This window comes from Arvicanthis niloticus, chromosome 5, assembly GCF_011762505.2.
Source record: "Arvicanthis niloticus isolate mArvNil1 chromosome 5, mArvNil1.pat.X, whole genome shotgun sequence".
Lineage (NCBI taxonomy): Eukaryota > Metazoa > Chordata > Mammalia > Rodentia > Muridae > Arvicanthis > Arvicanthis niloticus.
Window position 1 is genome coordinate 52,489,531 of NC_047662.1, and position 19,733 is coordinate 52,509,263.

The window sequence follows — 19,733 nt, forward strand, 5'->3', positions numbered from 1 at the left end:
TTGGTGCTCGGCCTTGGGGAGACTGATACAAAACCCACGGCCCCTAGGGGTGGTCCAGTAGCAGAGCATTTGTCTAGCACGTGTGGTGCCCTGAAGTTAATCCTCTACCACAAAGAGTAAAAGCAAATAAGAACAGTCCCAATGTCAACTTCTTAGCCCCTAAGAGTAAAGGAAATCGGGAAGCAACCAATAAGTGCTCGTGATAGTGCCCATGCTGGGAAGCCAGGCAAGGGCAAAGGATTTGACTAGAGTCATAGGAAAGCAGAAGTTAGCCAGAAAGAAAAAGATGTGTCCTATATCACAGGCAGAGAGACAGTCTAATCAACAGCCTTTCCCTTAAGAAGTTTCACTCCAGCCTGTGCCTGTCACTCTTTGTGCAGGGAGGCCAGACTGCACTGATGTTAGGAGTCAGCCATGACCGGGAGGACATGGTCCAAGCACTACTGAGCTGCCAGGCAGATGTCAACCTGCAGGACCATGATGGATCTTCTGCCCTCATGCTGGCCTGTCACCAAGGCAACGCTGACCTGGTACGACTGCTCCTGGCACATCCAGCCTGCAACAGCAGCCTGACTGACAAGGTAAGATTTACAGGCAGTTAACCAGTAGGTATTTAACACCTGTCCTGAAAAGTGTCTTGTCAGCCATCAGAATTCAGGAAACCATATGGCCATAGCAATAAAGTCAACCTCGTAAAGCTGGTACAGGCTTTACGTACGATAATGGGTGGTAAATAGTCATAGCCACGGTGCTGTGAAACTTACAAGATTAAAACACTGTGCTGGGGAAATGTGTCCAGGGCCTAGCTTGGCCCTGAGCCTCCACTGGCAAAACCAGCAACCTGGATGGGATAGTTCTGTGTCCAGGGGAGACTCTGAGAAGCCAGATGATGACATAAAATTTATAGACAGCTCTGTAGTCATTATTGAAATTACCTCCATGACAAAGATCTACAATGTGGAGTGATCCATTCTACCAAGAGAGCCTGCTTGATGTTGCACAGTCAATGAGAGTCCCCTTAAATGTCAGTCCCACACTGCCCAAATGGTAGAATCCAACGCCACCCTAAGCTCATGCCCATGACTGATGCACCATCTCTCTACTGTCCCATGGAAGAGGCTCAGCCTTGCTGCTGAGTCCCTCACACAGAACAGAGTGCTTGCCACAGGTCAGCGACTCACCAAGAATTGAATGAATGAGCTCTAAACTTAAGGATTCAGTCACAGCAAAGTGACCACGTTTCTGATCATTACAGTGGGTCACATTTCTAGGGCACTTGGGGGAGCTCATCTTCGACTGACCATCATCCCTGCTCTACACAAGGACACAGCAAGCAAGTCTTTGAGCAGAGATTCAACCTCAGGCCTGACTCTAGTATCATTAATGTTGTCATCATGATTTTAACTCTATAATCTGGTGCCTTTCTACTTAACACCAAAGTTCCAACAGAATGAAAGTCTAGAGAGGAAAAGAGAGGCCATTGCTATGCAAGGGCAGAGCCTCTTCCTGGATGCTGCTGGAGCCACAGGGAGTGGTCATCAGCAAGCCGAGCTGAAGCACACAGTCAGAGCTTTTGTACATCCCTGCCTCCATTTCTGAGTACTTCAGAGAGCACAGACCCTCTTGTATTCACACGGAATTAGGAGTAGAGGATCAGGGAGTGGAGTCTCCTTTTCCAAACAAGTAGTGAGACAGAGGATCTGTGTTAAGCAGTCCGCTGTGAGCTGCCTTAATCTGGAGTAATCCTGAACAATAGTAGCCCAGAAGTGATTACTGCTCTTGCTTGGAAAAGGCCTGAGAAGAGACTCCTATGAGACAGGCCAAGCAGGCCTGAACCTTAAAGGTCCTTGGCTGGCCAGAATAATAAACCAGGAAGTGGGAGCCCCTCTTGGGTCCACGTGGTGGTCACAAATAAAAAGAGAACTACGTGGCTTTCTAGAGATAGAGGAAAACTATGAGGGAGATAGCTTAGCTATGACTGTTAGAACTGACTTTAAACTCAGCTTTCATGAGTTTGAATCTGCGTTCAGGAACTGTGTGCCTTCTGATAAGTGTCTAGATCACCCTAAGTCTCTGTATACATCTGTAAAATGGGTATAAAGATGAGTTACTTAAATGCTTGGTATTTTTAAGCCATACCTGATGGCTGGAACTCTGACACCTAGAGCAAAGTCCCAATTATATCAGCAGGTGGGGGCCTTGGCATTTGTCTGCTCTGGGTAAGGAGAATGAAGATCTGAAGTCAGGAAAGCCAAAGGAGGGAGGCCCGCCCCCAACTGAGAAGCCAGCTGGCCACCAGTCTTAATTCAATCTCATGGTCCTCAGAAGGGGTGACATTGCCATCCAGAGGAAGTTTGGTAGTGTCTGGAGACAGTTTTGTTTGTTGCAAGTAGAGGAGAAAGTTCTGTTGGCATCTAGAGCCAGGGTGTGGATAAACATCTGCAGTGGACAGGAACAGTGAAGAATTATGAATTTCCTGGACCAAGCCAGATGTGGTCACTCACATCTTTTATCTCAGCACTCAGGAGGCAGAGGCAGGTGGACCTCTGAGTTCAAAGCTAACTTGGTCCAAAAGCAAGTTCCAGGGCAGCCAGGGCTACATAGAGAATCTCTGTTTTTTTTTTTTTAAAAAAAAAAAAAAAAGAACCTGGTCAAAGGTTGGGGCAGGGAGAGCCAGGGCAGCACGAAGGAGCAGGCCATGCAGAACAGGGCCTGAGCCCAGTGCTGAAGGTGGAGCTGAGCTGGAGAGGAAGCCAGTCAGTGTGGTCTTGTACAGGACTTGTAAGAATCACCCAGGGTCCAACCACACTCTGTCCTCCTGGGTCAGGCCTGATTGAGGAGTCCCACTTCAGCTTCTTCAGAGCAAGGGAGAGCACATGGTTCCTAGCAGCTGAGGGAGAAGAGAGCCGTTGATGGGATCCACCAAGGACCAAGGCTGGTACCTGGTGCCAGCTCTCATCAGAACACCGTCATCCCAGCAACCACCTGTCTTTGGAGTTTCAGATGTCCACAGCACAGATCTCCTGGAGACTCATGTGGAGAGAGACTCATGTTCAGAAATGGTTTTCTCTCATCAACAAAGTTTGATAAAAAAATACAGAGAACTGCAGGAACTTTCCTTAGGCTTAGGAGTCAAGTGGGTGTCAGGAAACTTCAATGCCTTCTCTAGGGACCTTCAGCATGACAAGGAGTGTAGTGAGACCGACCTGAGCACCAGCTGACAGCTTCTCCCTGGGAAGGGCTTATTTGGAAGATGTTTTAGAATACCCATCATCAAGTGGGAACGTTTCTGAGACAGACATTACGTCTTGATCATCATTACCTGATATATAATGGGTTCATGAGTTCTTATCTATTGAAAGATACTACAGCACACACACAGACACACACACACTGAGGAAAGCACACACAGAGACAGACAGACACATAAGCAGACACACAGACAAAGGGATTGGCACACACACAGAGAAGCAGACACACAGGCACGCAAACAGGAAGGGGCAGGCACACACACGGGGCAGGCACACACACAGGGGCAGGCACACACACATGAACACACACGCACACACACACAGAAGCATAGACACACATGAACACACATAGAAGGACACACATACACAGTCAGGCACACACACAGGCAGGCACACAGGCAGGCAGGCACACACACAGGCAGGCACACACACACAGGCAGGCACACACACAGGCAGGCACACACACACAGGCAGGCACACACACAGGCAGGCACACACACACAGGCAGGCACACACACACAGGCAGGCACACACACACAGGCAGGCACACAGGCAGGCAGGCACACACACACATGCACACACACAGAAGCACATACACACAGGCAGGCACACACACAGGCAGGCACACACACAGGCAGCACACACCCATCTGTGCAAGTCCTCCAGTCTTCGGCTCACAGTCGAGTGCATGCTGAGCTGCAGTGTTGTTGAGTAGGGCTCACTAGATCCAGCTAATGCCGGCGCCTCCTTGTGTCCTTTCTTCCCCAGACTGCAGGAAATACTTACATTTAGGAGACACTCTCCCTGCCTAGGTGGTCTCTTTCTTCCACTTCCCATCCTCCTTGTCTTCAGCTGAGAAGCCAACAGATGGAAGCTGTCACCTCCAGATGGATTCTGTCAGAAAATGCATAGCCTCTGGGACTGGCCCTGTGGCACTTTCCCATGGAAACAGTCACCACACACTCTGTTTACTTAAAGCTCTGGATGGTGACGACCAGCTTGGAACACAGAGTAAAGATAGCCCTCCCGCTCCCCCAAACAATGTGGGATTCCCTGATGAACAGTCCCCTCCCCTCAACGGTGCGTGGACTCCCTGCCTTAAAACATGTACCTTGTTCCAGGTTTGCTCAGTGAAGCAACAACGCCTTAGGATTGTTTGACTCCTTTATCAACTAGAACCAAATACAGTCCAGCTTTCAACAATGCTTAGGGCTGAACAAGGCCAGGCAGACCATCTATGCCAGGATGCAGCAGGGACCAATCCAGACAGCTCCTGAGCTGGGAGAGAGAGAGAGAGAGAGAGAGAGAGAGAGAGAGAGAGAGAGAGAGCAGAACTGATCACGTGACTTAGCAGATCCCAGTCTAAATAGAAAAGAGCAGGGAGGATGAGCAGCAAATTCAAGGCTAGCATGGGATGCTCATCGAGTCACAGTTTCGAAAAAAAGCAAGAGCTGGAGAGATGGCTCTGAGGCTAAGAGTGTACACTCCTCTTGCAAAGGATGCTCAGCTCCTAGTCCCCACATCAGTGACTCTACGCCCCAGGGGTTCCAACTCTGTGAATACCCACACTGATGTGCACATACCCCCCCCACACACACACGTAATATTAAAAATAAAATCTTAAAAATGAAACTAAGCGGGCTGTAGAGATGGCTCAGCGGTTAAGAGCACTCACTGACTGCTCTTCCAAAGGTCCTGAGTTCAATTCCCAGCAACCACATGGTGGCTCACAACCATCTGTAACATCTGTAACAGGATCCAATGCCCTCTTCTGGTGCGTTTGAAGACAGCTATAGTGTACTCATATAAATAAAATAAATCTTAAAAAAAAAAAATGAAAGTAAGCGAGAAGGAGGAGGCTGTAGCTCAGCTGGTAGAACACTGTCCTAGCATATCAGAGGCCACCCTGTTTGAGCCCCAGTACCACACTAAACTGGGTGATGGCATACAGGCCTGTAACCTCGGCACTCTAGAGGTGGAAACAGAAAGATCAGGAGTCCAGGTCATCCTTGACCTCAACTAGTTCCTGGCCAACCTGGGCTATGAGAGCCTGCCTCACGACAATAGCAGTGTACCCCTTCCTTGAAGCCCCTCCTACCTTCAGTTCTTTCTCTGCTGCAGAACTAGGGATGGCTATTGGAATTCATCCTGCTGCAAAGTGGGAAGCCCAAAGAATTTGACATGTTAGCACATCTCACCTGCTCCTATGAAAGATGTGCCGCACTTCAGGAAGTCAATTCTACGTGTATACAGTTACAGGAAGAGCAAAATGGACAATAAGCGTCATAGACAGGCTCAAGGCTGGGTTTTTCCTGTAAGTTAGTCACCAAAACAAGTATAGTTTTCAAAGCCATTTAGCTGCTTCAAAAGAAAGTAAAAACTAGAGAGGTGGCTTCAAGACTAAGAGTGTATACTCACTCCTCTTGCAATGGATCCAAGTTCAGCTCCTAGTCCCCACAACAAGGGGCCCACAATGCCTCTATGGCCCAGGGCTTTTCAGAATGCTGGCTGTGGGGATTGTGCCCTCTCACAAGAGACTGGCTGTCCCCGTGGAGCTCACCCTCCACACCCAGGTATGTGGGCTTTCCCTCCATCTCTGTACAGTAAGCAGCCCTTTCTAAGAACCCCACAGAGTCCAGCTTCTTCAGACTGCAGAACTCAGAAGCTCTTTGCATAGTGAGTGGGTTGTGCAGTGGAGAAGGCGCTGAAGTGACTTCAAGTCAGGAGTTGTCAACATGTACAAGTGCTTCAAACTCGCTGCTGGTCCTAAGGAAACAGTTAACAATGGGTGGTTGCTGGGGGATGTAAGTGTGATGACCTGAGTTCAATCCCTAGAACCCACAGCTGGAAAAACATCTGTGGCACACACTTGTGATGGGGTCCAATGACCAGCCAGCCTTGCCTGCTTGGCGAGTTCCGGGCCAGTGGGAGACCTTGTCTCAAAATGAACAAGGTAGGCAGTACCTGAGGAACAGCACCCTGTGTCGAGCTCAGGCCTCCACATGCACATGTGTACATGCACATATCCAGATGAACGTGTTCTCTCTCTCTCTCTCTCTCTCTCTCTCTCTCTCTCTCTCTCTCTCTCTCACACACACACACACACACATGCACTAGGAGAAAATGCTTTTTTCAGTGAGTTTATGACCGTGGACACATAGAAACAAACAAGCTTCCAATACGTGGAAATTTTCTGGTATATTATGGGCTGTCTTAACAGCCTATAAGAAGACATGCATTCTGAACAACAGGGAAACATCTCTTAGCATAGCACAGTAATTTATAATAAAGGGGGATTCTAGATAGATGTGCACCCCCCATTCCACTACTTTACAACCAACAACAGGTTTGCACAGGAGAGAGCACAGAGAGAACACACCAAAAGCTAGTGCTCGTTTGGATCTATGTGTTTGGAATGGGAAGGTTATTTTCTTTCCTGTATTTTTCAATTTTCTTAAGTGTTGAGGGTCTGGCAACCCTTTCTCTGTTCTCACTCTCACAGGCTCCCCAGGACAGAGGGTGGCTCCTGTGTTAGGGACCTTCATGTCTCATAGTTCCATTTCTCATGGCCAGTGCCATTTGAGTCACATCTCCTCCCGGATCACCTGATGTTTCTAACATCCTTCTCAACAATAACCTCACTCTTCCCACTGAGTGGAGACGCAGATAGGATGATTTTATTTCTTTCCTCCCTGCAGGCTGGCCGAACAGCTTTGTCCATCGTTCTGAATTCACCTGCCCATGTGGAAATCGCAGAGCTTCTGCGGGCCCACTTGGAGCAGGGCAGGTCCCTGGAGCTGAAGGAGCTGCAGAAGAATTAGCAGCCAGGAACAAAAGCTTCCTTTTCTGGACTCCCCCCTTGCCCTTAGAGAGGGCCCTGGGTCACAGCCAGAGGGCCACCGTTCAAACAGAAACTATGTCAAGTATGCACAATACATTCCCGTCATATAATTCTGCTCATTAGGATGCTTGGTAGTGTTTTGCCTTAGGCCAAGCCCCCCAAACTACATGGGGTTCAGAGCAGGGTGTGAGGTGCAGAGTGCAGGCTGCAGTTCAGCTTTGAATTCCTCGTGATGTCATCTTTGGAGTCCTGTGTAACAGGCAGGTAGGTAAGGGCACACTCGCACACTCGCACAGTAGAAAAAGCAATACTTTTTACATGGAGTTTTCAAGCACACTGTCTTTTTGTTTTTAGTCAAGTATGAATGCAAATATGTCCCAGTGAATATGCATGTCTAGAGAGAATGGCAGAGGAATCTGATTTTGGGCAAAGTAGGACTAAGCCCAGTGATGTCAGTGCCAGGGTGTGACGTTTCTGAGTACCCCAGGGGCTCCCATTTCCTCTATGGAAGTAAGCAGAAAACCAATCCAATGGTTAGTACTAGATGCATGCTTGACAGAGTCCAGTTGTTTCACCCATTCCCAACCTATGACAGAAGCAAATGAATTGGCCAGCTTCTTGCTGGGAATGGGTCCTCACTGTAGAAGTCAACATCACTCACCTGTCTCTAGAGGCACAGGGCCCCTATAAACAGGTACCAGCTCTGAAAACTTCCTGTACAAACATCCAGCTTGGGCCAGGAAAGGATAGAGCTTTTTCTCTCCCAGAGATAGTTCTTTCCTACGTGTCCATATCCCCTGGGTCCTGCACATAAAAGCTCATAATCAGAGCTCTGAAAGTCTCATGCAAACATATATATTTCCAGCAGTTAAGAGCACCAACTGCTCTTCCAGAGGTCCTGAGTTCAATTCCCAGCAACTACATGGTAACTCACAACCATCTGTAGTGGGGTCTGGTGCCCTCTTCTGGTGTGTCTGAAGAGAGCAATGGTGGTGTACTCATATGCATAAAATAAATAATTTTTTTAAAAAAAGGAAGAGTATAAAAATTGGTAACCTGAACACTGAAAATGCTAAAGCAAGAATTCTCATTTGGGCTGGACTGCCTATTTGCTTGGTACCCCTTGGCTGAGTCACAAAGCCTTCGTGAGTAACAGCTTCATCATCCCCAAAGTGAAAGTGATCATACAACCTACCTCTGGGAGTCTCCATAAGAAACGACTTGTAAAAGTTTTGGAATCCAGATGATAACCCAGAGAGGCTGTCTTCAGAAATTTTTCAGTAAGTCCTTCCCACAGTGTGATTTGTGAGAGATGCCTAAAGTCCCCTCCACAGATGGTGCTTAGAGACAGAAAGAGTGGCAAAACAGACGAGATTTTAAAAAAAAAAAAAAAATGCTTTAAGAGGATTTATTCCAATGTCAAATGCAATGTAAAAGCAAACACATACTTTAATAAATGTTAGCTCCGTGCTTTGCAAAGGTTAATGTGTATCCAGCTCCAGGGATCTTGTTACGTTGTAGGTCTGAAACGAGGCCTGAGTTTCTGTGTGTCTAACTGGGCCCAGAGGATGACAATGTGGTCAGCAGCACAGCCCTGGCCTGTCCTTTTTGTTTATAAATTAAAATGTTGCCTCTCAATTGGTCTCAAGATTTCTTTGCTCTTGATTCTCTGGGAACTTGCAATGCAGGCCTATATTAGCTAATTTCTTTTTGCTATGACAAAATACCCAAGAAAGGATACTTATGAAGAAAAAGAAGGTATTTGTTAGTTCTGGAATCTAATCGGCATGGTTGGTGGGTCTGGGAAGGCCTATGACAGGTGGCAGGAGCTTGCGTAGAGAAGGAAGAGATCACAGCTGGGTATAGGGATCACAGCTGGATATCGGGAGCACAGCAGCAGGGTGAAATCAGAATTTTGAACAGTGATGTTGTGACAGCTGCTCTGGATCCCAAGAAAGATACTTTAAATACCTGTTGACAGTATGCCCCCAGTTGACAGCATGTCTGCTCCTTAAAGCTTGGCCCTTCCTTCCCAGTGCTAGGATAGGTAGGGGGTGACATGCTATAGAAATTATCACAGCCAGAGGGTCATAGAGCCCCAAGGAAGAGGCTTTGAGCTGAACTCTAAGGTGTTAGCCAGGGTGTCCTAGAAGGAGCAGCGGGGTTGCAGATGTGGCAGGAGTAAAGGCACTTGGCCCCACACAAGAGGACTTCAGATGACTTCAGTGTCGGTCCATGGGGAGGAGATTTGAGAGAGAAGACAGATGGTCTTGTTTGTTGTATTTTTATATTAGAGATTTGGACTTGGGCCAATCTGTGAGTGTCTCACAGATTACTTTAAGATTTAAACTCCTTTCAGAAAAACACACGTATGCACTTAAGCCCTGCTCTTAAAGTCCTACTGCTGTGGACTCAGCATGTAACGGGACTTGCCCCCAAGCCTGATGACCTCAGTTTGCTTCCAAGGACCCACATGGTGGAAGATGAGAACCAACTCGGGCAAGTTGTCCATTTCTACCTCGCCTTGATCATTCAGTTCCCGGATAAAAGGCGCAACCTTTAATTTATAATATGCCTTTATCAGCACTAAAGCTGGGCAGATATCTACCCTCTATGCTATTAGAATCTACTTTCCTATCCATAACCCTGAGTTATTACTTACTATGTTCTATCTGGGCTACTCTTAAGTCCAATGGGCCAGTCCTCATGGTCATGATTTTAAAATTCTCACCCCATGGTGTCTTCTCTTCTCTCCCCTTCCTCTCTCATCCTCATGAACTCCTCATACTCCAAGCCAGGGAGCCCCAAACCTCACCTATCTCAATTCTGTCCATGTATAGACTAGGCATCCTTATGTTCTAATCAGGGATAACTTGGGAGTCAAGGTCACACAGCATCACTTGAGTCTACATGCAGAATCTCTCCTCCTGGGGGTAACCAGGCCTTGGGGGCCAGTATTTAGCATTACCATATAAGCAAAAGACCAAACCTCAAAAGAAATGTAGCTGAGGGATACAGCAATTGTGTGTTTGAGGCTCTTGGGTTCCTTTCTGGCAAGGGAGGGAGAGGCATTACTAGAGAGAGTGGGAGCCATTGAAGAATTTCTAAACACTGAAGCCATCCAATCAGAAGTGAGACTAGACTTTTAGTTAGGAAAGGTTCTTTTTAGTCAACAAAGGTTCTGTTTAGTCAACAAAATGATGGACTGGGTATTAGGTCTATCTTGTACCTTACTGATACAAATTGGCATAGTTATGCTCTAATTTTATTTTGAGAGAAAAGTTTTATTTTAACAGGAAGGGTGATATGTAGGAGGAGCTAAGGTGGGAGGAGTAAGGAGAGGAAGATAAGGAGTAAGAAGAGGAGGAGGAGAAAGAGAGGAGGAGCTAGGAGATGAGAGAGGGAGAGAGAGAGACAGAGAGAGAGAGAGAGAGAGAGAGAGAGAGAGAGAGAGAGAGAGACAGACAGACAGACAGAGACAGAGAGAGACAGAGAGAGAGAGACATGGAGGCGGATGTTCGAGTGTCGCCACCAGTCAAAGATAGTTGGTATATCTAGGTTGGGTATTGGGTTACACTTCTGATTGTATGGGCTTCTTTTTATTAAGCATTACCAAACTTATAAAGCCTTTGATTAACACTTTAAAAAATAAAAATAAACCGAACTCAAAAGAAGAAGAAGGAGGAGGAGGAGGAGGAGGAAGAAGAGGAGGAGGAGGAGGAGGAGGAGGAGGAGGAGGAGGAAGAAGAAGAAGAAGAAGAAGAAGAAGAAGAAGAAGAAGAAGAAGAAGAAGAAGAAGAAGAAGAAGAAGAAGTGAGACTAGAAGCAAGAACACCAGTTGAGAGTTTCTTGTGAGTCCCTGGGTATAAAGCAGTAAGAGCAGTAAGGCCTGCTGGGAAAGGCACTGGGAATGAGGGTGTACCAGGATGTGGTCACAAACTGAATAATAAGAGTTGGTGTCACCAACTCAATACCATTCTACTCTGCTTTCTTAGTTATAGGATCTCCAACTCACTACCAAGGACAGAGACTCCACTTCCCAGCTTACTTTGCAATTTGCTATGGCTTCTTAGCTACACATGGATAGTAAAATACGTGCAAGGTAATGTGCACAGACGTCAGGCAAAGGGAAGGGACATGCACCTTCCCTTCCCCATTCGCCAGGATGCCGTAGCCATCCAGCATGACCCATAAAGATGAGGCTAATGCCCCTAAAACAGAACAGGAGTCAGAAGGAAATGGGGTCTGGTTACACCGCCTCTGGGCTGCTTATTCCTCAAAAATACGAAAGTCTTCTCATCCAGAAGTAAACCATTGTCTACTGGGACCCCTCCTGAAATAGACAACATCCTTGAGACCTCAAGACAGTCCAAAGGCTGGGCAGTGATGGCGCATGCCTTTAATCCCAGCACTTGGGAGGCAGAGGCAGGAGGACTTCTGAGTTCGAGGCCAGCCTGGTCTACAGAGTGAGTTCCAGGACAGCCAAGGGCTACACAGAGAACCCTGTCTCTAAAAAACAAAACAAAACAACAACAAAAAGACAGTCCAAAGGCATCAGGATAGAAAAGCTGTCCTGATTTTTGGGAATTCTAGAGGCAGAGGCTGGTAGATCTCTGGGTTCTAGGTCACCTTGGTCTACAGAAGAAGTTCCAGGATAGCCAAGGATACACAGAGAAACCCTGTCATAGGGAAAAGGGAAGGGAAGGGAAGGGAAGGGAAGGGAAGGGAAGGGAAGGGAAGGGAAGGGAAGGGAAGGGAAGGGAAGGGCCTTACTATAAAAGCTTGTCTCCCATCTGGATGTCATGGAAGTCTATGATACTAGCCCCTGATCCAGTGATGGTGGAATTGCCAGCTCACAGCCCCGCAGAAAGTGTAGACTATACCACCCTGGCATATTTCAGGATATGGTCTGTCAATGCCTGGGCAGTCAGTCTTTAAGCAAATCTGCTATGAAAACCTGGGCAAAAGCACTGAATTGAGCGACTTGAGAGAACACAGTCTCCTGCAGCAGTCGTGGTTAGTTTGTAGGAAGGGACTGAAACCAAAAGGAAGTGCGATTCCAGGAGAGGGTGAATTTTCATGAATAGAGGTCAAGGTCGGTTAAAGGGAGGACTGAGGAGCCACAGTCGGAGACCAGATGAGCAGAGTATACTGATGGAGTAGGTGGAGGGTGGAGGGAGGCCAGTCACCCTAGCCTGCATCACAAGGGCAGCCTATAGGAAAACTCACCCCTACCCCTTAAAATATAGACCCCAGGGATCACCTGAGCCAATCAGCTGTCTCCTAAGAACCCCAAAGCTGGAGTGAATAGTTCCAGCTCCCCTGGTATCTGGGTTGTAATATAAAGAGCTCTGAAGCCCCTGGTCATGCATCAGCCATGTGCTTGGTGCCAACATTCAGAGCAAAGCAAGATGAGAAAGCCAGGCCAACCTGTACCATTAGGAAGACATCTGTAGATGCCTTCCCCAAATATGGGAACTTTTCTGCTGGTACTTCTTCCCTCATCCCCTGTAGGTACACAGCATCATGACAGGTAGCAGCAAAGGCATGTGTCAATAGAATAGTCTGTTGCTCAATCCCAGCTATAGCGTGGGGACCAGAACTTCCTTGGTCCTGGAAGCAGCTGGTGCATGCACAATGGGCAGCCTCTATAACAGCACATGAAGGGCCACGCTTGGGCTCTCCCTAGACCCTGTCTCTAATAATAGCAGCTTGCACTAGGCATAGAGTTACAGGTCTTTACTAGGGTGGCAGAGGCAAGGATAGGCAGATCTCTGTGAGTTTAAGGCCAGCCTGGTCTACATAGGGAATTCCAGGACAGCCAGAGTAGTGAAACTGTCAAAAAAAAAAAAAAAGCATCTTTTTGTTATGGAGCAGTTAGCTTTCTGCATCTGTGAGTTCTACATCTATAGGTCCAGCCAATTGTGAATAATGATAATAATAAATACTAAGAATGCTTTTCATGTGTCCTGGACAAGACTCCTTGTTATTACTTCCTAAACAATACAGAGTGACAATGATTTAAATTTAAATAGCATTTTCACTGTATTAGGCCTAAGCAATCTAGAGCTGGTTTAAACTATATGGGCATCACTCTGATTTGAAGCCACACTCAAGTCCTTTCTTCAGGGCTGGAGAGATGGCTCAGAGGTTAAGAGCTCCTACTTCTCTACAGAAGACCTGAGTTCAGTTCCAGGCACCCATATAGGCAGGGTGCCACCTGTAAATCCAGCCCCAGGGAGAGTCAAATGCCCTCTTCTGGTCATCTCAGGTACCTGCACACCTGTGAGCACACACACACACACACACACAGAGAGAGAGAGAGAGAGAGAGAGAGAGAGAGAGAGAGAGAGAGAGAGAGAGGCGAAAAGAAAGAAAATCCAGGAAGTTTGAAAAAATTAAATAAATAAGTAAAGTATTTAAGTGTGTGGGTTATAGGAGAACATTATGCCATTCTACATAAATGGCTTGGGTATATGGATTCTGGTATCCTTAGGATGTCCTAGATGCAAGCCCCCTTGGATACAAGGGACAACTGTACTTAGGTCCAGCCATGAATTTTAAGGGCTTTAACACTTGAGAGGCAGAGGTAGGAAGATCTCTGTGAGTTTGAGGCCATACTGATCTGTAAAGTGAGTTCCAGGGCAGCTAGGGCTACACAGAGAAACTCTGTCAAAAACAAAACAAAACAAAAAACAACAAAAAACCTCAAAACAACAACAACTAAAGTTGGGAGGAGCTTTAGATATGGGTAAGTGCTAATATGTTTTTCCATCTTCTGTTTGAAGGAACAGAAGCAACGAGAGTTAAATAACTCATCCAAGGTCTGCACAGCCTAGTAAATGTCGGGTTCGGGTTGTGATCAGGTTAGTTTTATGTCAGTTTGACACAAACTATAGTCATATGAGGAGAGAAACTTAGGTCTGAAAACCCCTCCAAAAGATCAAGTTCCAGGCAAGCCTATAGGGCATTTTCATAATTAGTGATCAACTGAGGAGGATCCAGTCCATTGTGGGTGGTATCATCCCGGGCTAGTGCTCCCGGGTTCTATCAGAAAGCAGGCTGAGCAAGCCATGAAGAACAAATAAGCCTGTAGGGAGTGCCCCTCCATGGCCTCTGCATCAGTCCCCAGCGCTAGGTTTCTGTCTGAGTTCCTACCCTGACTTTTTTCAATGACAGACTATGATGTGAAAATGTAAGCCAAATAAAATAAACCGTTTGCTTCCCAACTTGCTTTTGGTAGTTATGTTTCTTCATAACAATAGAAACCCTAAGACAGGCTCCATGAAAAATTCCACTGCCACACATCCAGATCTTTTCTTGTCCCCTCCTAGTGGCCCAGGCTAGGGACAGAGTGGCTGACTGCAGAAGACATTGCTTAAAGCACAGGCTTTTTCAGGGGCTGAAGGTTAAGGCAATGTCTGACCTGCAGGTCTGTCAGAGGCACCCCTCAGGACAGAGTGTTTAAGACTGGGACAGTTGCGATGTCAAAATGCCTGTGTTTCAGCATTTCTTGAAAGAAAGGGGCCTCTGTTCAGGGCTCAGACATCTGAGTCTTGCATTACCTCAACGGCTGGAGGAAGGAACTCTTTCCTAGGACCCTGGCTTGGGTCCCCAGTGCTGTGACTTGATAGACTCCTGGACTCCAGTACAATGAGATATGGGGTTTTAAGTCCAGCAGAAAAATTTTTGAACATTTAAAAAATAGATTAATATGTTTCTCTCCCCCCCCCCCTTATCATTTGTTTCTAGCTTGCCTCAAACTCACAGCAGTGCTCCTGCCTCCACTTCTCAAGTACTGGGACTGTAGATGAGGCTATACACCACCATGCCCTGGTCCTTGGGTATCTTAACCGGCATGACCTCCCTCACAGATTGTCTTGAAGTCTAATGTCCACATAGATTACCAGGAAGTCTAGTTAAAGTGCAGATCCCCATTCTTGAGTCTGTGTTGGGTCTGAGAGTTTGCATTCTAACAAGTTCCCACTGCTGCTGGAGAGTTACCCCCTGTGGAAAGCAAGGGGAGAGATGCCCACACTGGACCTGTGTCCTCTCTGAGGAGGGGGCAGGGAAAGGAGGTGACAGGAGATTTCACTGTATACTGTTTGAGACCCCACGAATTTTTCGCAACTGTCTGCATATGCTATTTACTCAAGAAAAATCAACTGAGGGACAGGGACAGTTTCATGTAGCCAAAGCTGGCCTGGAACTCACCAAGCAGCCAGGGATAATCTTGAAATCCTGATCTTTTGTCTCTACTTCCCAAGTGCTACGATTTCAGAGGTGGTCCACTGTACCAGCTTCAGGAAACTACAGATTTTGAAACCAGTTCTAGAATCTAGAATCAAGTTTAAACTTTGAATTCTACCACCAATGGCCTTCAGGGCCTGCTACACCTGTTTTCCTAGAAACTGGTTCTTTCTGAAAGATAGTCTATGCCCTAGGATGCAGGCCTTTAACTGTTCCACAGCCTTGCTTCTCCCCAGCTTCTGGTGGGTGGCTTCATAAGAGAAATATTTGCTCTTTTTGCTTGTTTGTTTTGATTCTTGAAACAGGGTCTCGCTCTATAGCCCACGCTAGTCTAGCCCTGCCTCCACCATGACCCAGAAGAGTCAGTCAAGATCAAAAGAACTTATCGCCTAGATCCCTCCATAGTTCACATGAATATTTGTTGGTCACACAATGACCCTGGCAGCCTTTTACATATCCCTTCTAATCTGTATCTTCTGGAGGCAGGAAGCCTTGCAGCTCACAGTGATTATGCTGTTACAGATAATAGCAGACTTAGCAGGGACAGATACCGATGTACTGGGAAAAGTCGCCCATGCCAGGGAACACAGGGCCACTAGCTGCAAAAGGCATGATCTCACTTCTTTTTTTGTTTGTTTGTTTTGGGTTTGGTTGTTTTGTTTTGTCTTTTTTTTTTTTTTTTTTTTTTTTTTTTTTTTTTTTCTGGTTTTTCGAGACAGGGTCTCTCTGTGTAGCTCTGGCTGTCCTGGAACTCACTCTGTAGACCAGGCTGGCCTCGAACTCAGAAATCCGCCTGCCTCTGCCTCCCAAGTGCTGGGATTAAAGGCGTGTGCCACCACTGCCTGGCAATGATCTCATTTCTTTAAAGATTTGTTTATTTATTTCATGTATATGCGTACACTGTAGCTGTCTTCAGACACACCAGAAGAGGGCATCAGATCCCATTACAGATGGTTGTGAGCCACCATGTGGTTGCTGGGAATTGAACTCAGGACCTCTGGAAGAGCAATCGGTGCTCTTAACCACTGAGCCCGATGGAATGATGGGTCTCGGTGAGATTTAAGGATTAAAGCCAGTAAGAGAGTCTGCAAGGGCAGTTTTAGATATTTGCATTACAAAGTTCAGTTTTTGCCTTTGTTTTCCAAGACCGGCCTCACTCTGAAGTCCAGACCAAACTCCTGGCTCAACCTGCTACTTGCTGGGATTACTAGCCTGTGCCACATATCAGCTTCATGCCCAGCTTCAGCCATGATCTTCACAACCAGTCGGGCTCTGGTTCTGCTTCTCACGCACCTGGCTACCTCCGACAAAATCTATTATTCAAGAGAAGGCATTGGCCTCAAACAGAGATCCACCTGTGTCTGCCTCTCGAGTGGCGGGATTGAGGCATGTGCTACCTTACCTGGCAAAAATAAATATATTTTTAAAATGAGCTCAAGGCCTTGCTAAGCAAGCCCTTTACCACTAAGCTACATCCTCCTTCTTCCTTTGTCCCTAGCCATCTGTGCTTGACTGGCAGTCTTGATTGTACTACACTTTCCTGTTTGTCTATGGTATTCTCATGGCACCCAAAGCTTTTCTTTCCATCAACCTGAGAATTCTTTTATATCACCTGTCTCCTCCAGGAAGTTGTCCCTCTCTGTAGCTGGGCTGGAGGCTAAGTCATTGAAAAGATGCATTGGTTAGTCTTGGAAGAGTCCCTCAGGGGCAGCAGAAACTAGCTGGAGTTTCTTATGTGTTGTTGCTTGTTAGGAATGGCCCCAGATTGCCAAGGCAGTGAGAGAGCCAATTGCCACACTGAAACACCCTGAGCCAAATGTTTAGTTGACAGGGTCAAGCCACCATGGCCTTGACAAGCCTTAATCTCAGCACTTGAGAGGCAGACACAGGTGGATCTCTGTTTGAGGCCAGCCTGGTCTATATAACAAGTTCCAGGATAGTCAAGGCTACAATCAGCTTTCTGATAATGAAAACCCAGCTCATTTGCACTCCTAATTTGATTTCTCTGTTGGGAGATGAAAAATCTAAATGCATATGGTATTTTGGGAGTACTGTGTTCTCTGGAGCAATGACTTGATCCCTGATCCTGCCTGTATCTCTGGTCACCTCTTGTTTAGCATTGATTTCGTCTCAAGAAAGAAAGTCGTATCAGATGAGCGTCTGTTGGATTCTGTGTTTGCCAGAAGAGGGGATCACAGAAGAGGTTACAAGTGGCCTTTTTCCCTGCCCTGCCCCTCTCAGGGCTGCAGAAAGTCTTGCTGCAGAGTGGGTGGGTGCTCTGGTGCAGGGTTGGTAGTGCATGCAGCACCCTGGAGCCCATGGGGAACCAGCAGGCAACTAGAACACAAAGAGCCCAGCTCTGTGGGGCTCAAGCAGAGAGGACGTGGCCTAGCCATAGTTATGAAAGGTTAGAAAGGATTTCCAGCACAGTGGGCTTGGGCTCTGTTTGCAGAACTGTACCTGCTGCTAATGCAAGGAGCACAGCCAGGGTTCCCACGTCGGCACATGTCATTGACTGCATCCAGTCTCAAGGGTTATTTTATCTTCTAGATACTTTATTTGCTGTTGTTTGACCCAGGGTCTTCTGGAGCCCTGGGCTGGACTTACCTTGAACTTACATAGCTGAGGATGACCGACCTGGAGCCCTTGATCCTTCTGCTTCCGTCTCCCATTTGCCAGCTGGGATTATGGGTGTGCCACACCAAAGCCACCTAAAGTTTTTAACTTTTAGGCAGCAGCCTTATTATCTAAGTCTTTCTAGAACATAATAGAAAAATAGCCGGGCAGTGGTGGCGCACACCTTTAATCCTAGCACTTGGGAGGCAGAGGCAGGCAGATTTCTGAGTTTGAGGCCAGCCTGGTCTACAGAGTGAGTTCCAGGACAGCCAGGGCTACTCAGAGAAACCCTGTCTCGAAAAACTAAAACAAAAAAAAAGAAAAAAAAAGAAAGAAAGAAAGAAAGAAAGAAAGAAAGAAAGAAAGAAAAAATAAATAATAAGCTGGGCATGGTGGTACATACTTAAGCCCAGCACTTGGGAGGGAGATTCAGGAGTTTGAGGCCAGGCTGGTCTACATGGAGAGTTCCAGAACTACACAGTGAGGTCCCGTCTCAATAGACTAAAACATGATGATGATGATGATGATGATGAACAATAAGGTGACGACAAATTAAAATTTCTTGCCAATCCCTGGCATTTACAAAAATGTGCCCAAATTAAAAAAAAAAAAAAAAAAAAAAAACATTTATGTGCAAATTATTTAGACTAAGTGATATGCAGACTTATATTTTAAAATGTGCTGAGTTAGTTGTTGGGTTAGAATTTGACCAGAAAGCCAGGATGCACTGGGTCGGCGGGCAGACCTAAGAAGGCAGGGTGTGGAAGTTTTGGGGACGGAAGCCCTGATGGTTCTAAGATAGAGGAAGAAGAAGAAAAAGAGAGATGACACTTTTGAAAGGGATTCATGGATTGGAGCCCTGGGGAGGATGCAGAGCTGGGGAAGGAGAGCCAGGGAGAGTATGCAGGCAGCAGCCAAGGCAAGGTGGCACTGAGCTGGAGATAGGCTCGGTTGGAAAGCAAAAGCTTAAAGATCTGAGTGAAAACCTCTTTCTAACATACTCTTCCTGCACTTCTAACACCCAGGACAGAATACTGGGGGCAGAATGGAAGCACTGGTGGGAGGAAGACCCACCCTAGGAAGAACAGGCCCTTCTCTCCTAGGGCCCCAACTTAGCATCAGACGGACATGAACAAATCTCAACTTCCCTAAAGGCTCCTCCGTTCTCTGCCCCTGGCATGCCTGGGCTCTGCTCTGAAGAGAGGCCTGCTCCTCTAAGGTTGGGCCAAGAAGTAAGAAGGGCTCTGACTGACAACGACATATGTGGATGCAGGAGAGAGACATGTTTCAGCACAAGCCCCCATTCTGAGTGACCCTTCAAGGGTCTTGCCTTGGGAACTTGTGAGTGTTGCATAAGTTTGCTGTCATGGTAATTTCTCAGTAAATAGCTAACAGACTAAAAATATTCCAAACAATAGATTTCGGGAGAGTCCATATGTTCTCAGATACAACTGAATTGTGTGTTTTAATTTGGAGAGGATAAGAGAATTTTATAGCTGGTATATTCTAGACTGTTGCTTCCTTCCCAGTCAAAACGTCCTGTTGTTTTCAGAAAACAAATCTCTGCAAGGATTGGACCTCTGGGAGGCAGGAAGCATTCAGAAGAACAGTCAGGACCATATCATGCTGTGTGCAAGTATTAAATTCCAAAGCAACAAGACCATGAATAAGGCTATATCAGTGCCTTTGATTTTTATTGCTGTAGCTTCATCTGTAGTTCAACATAAATCTGTTTTCCGTTATAATTGCATAAGAACTTCATTGAAATATTCCCA

The 19,733-nt window shown here is 46.6% G+C and overlaps 1 protein-coding gene across 2 annotated transcripts in view; it reads left to right on the forward strand.

The window, feature by feature from the left end:
- The window catches only part of Kank4 (KN motif and ankyrin repeat domains 4), a 63,440-nt gene extending 54,710 nt beyond the window's left edge, over nt 1-8,730 (forward strand). For both annotated transcript variants that reach the window (XM_076934630.1, XM_076934631.1), the window contains exons 9-10: nt 381-581; nt 6,950-8,730. In XM_076934630.1, coding sequence (XP_076790745.1) covers nt 381-581; nt 6,950-7,072 — 324 coding nt within the window. In that variant the 3' untranslated portion in view covers nt 7,073-8,730. The remainder of the gene's footprint in view (nt 1-380; nt 582-6,949) is intronic.
- Nucleotides 8,731-19,733: the final 11,003 nt, after the last annotated feature.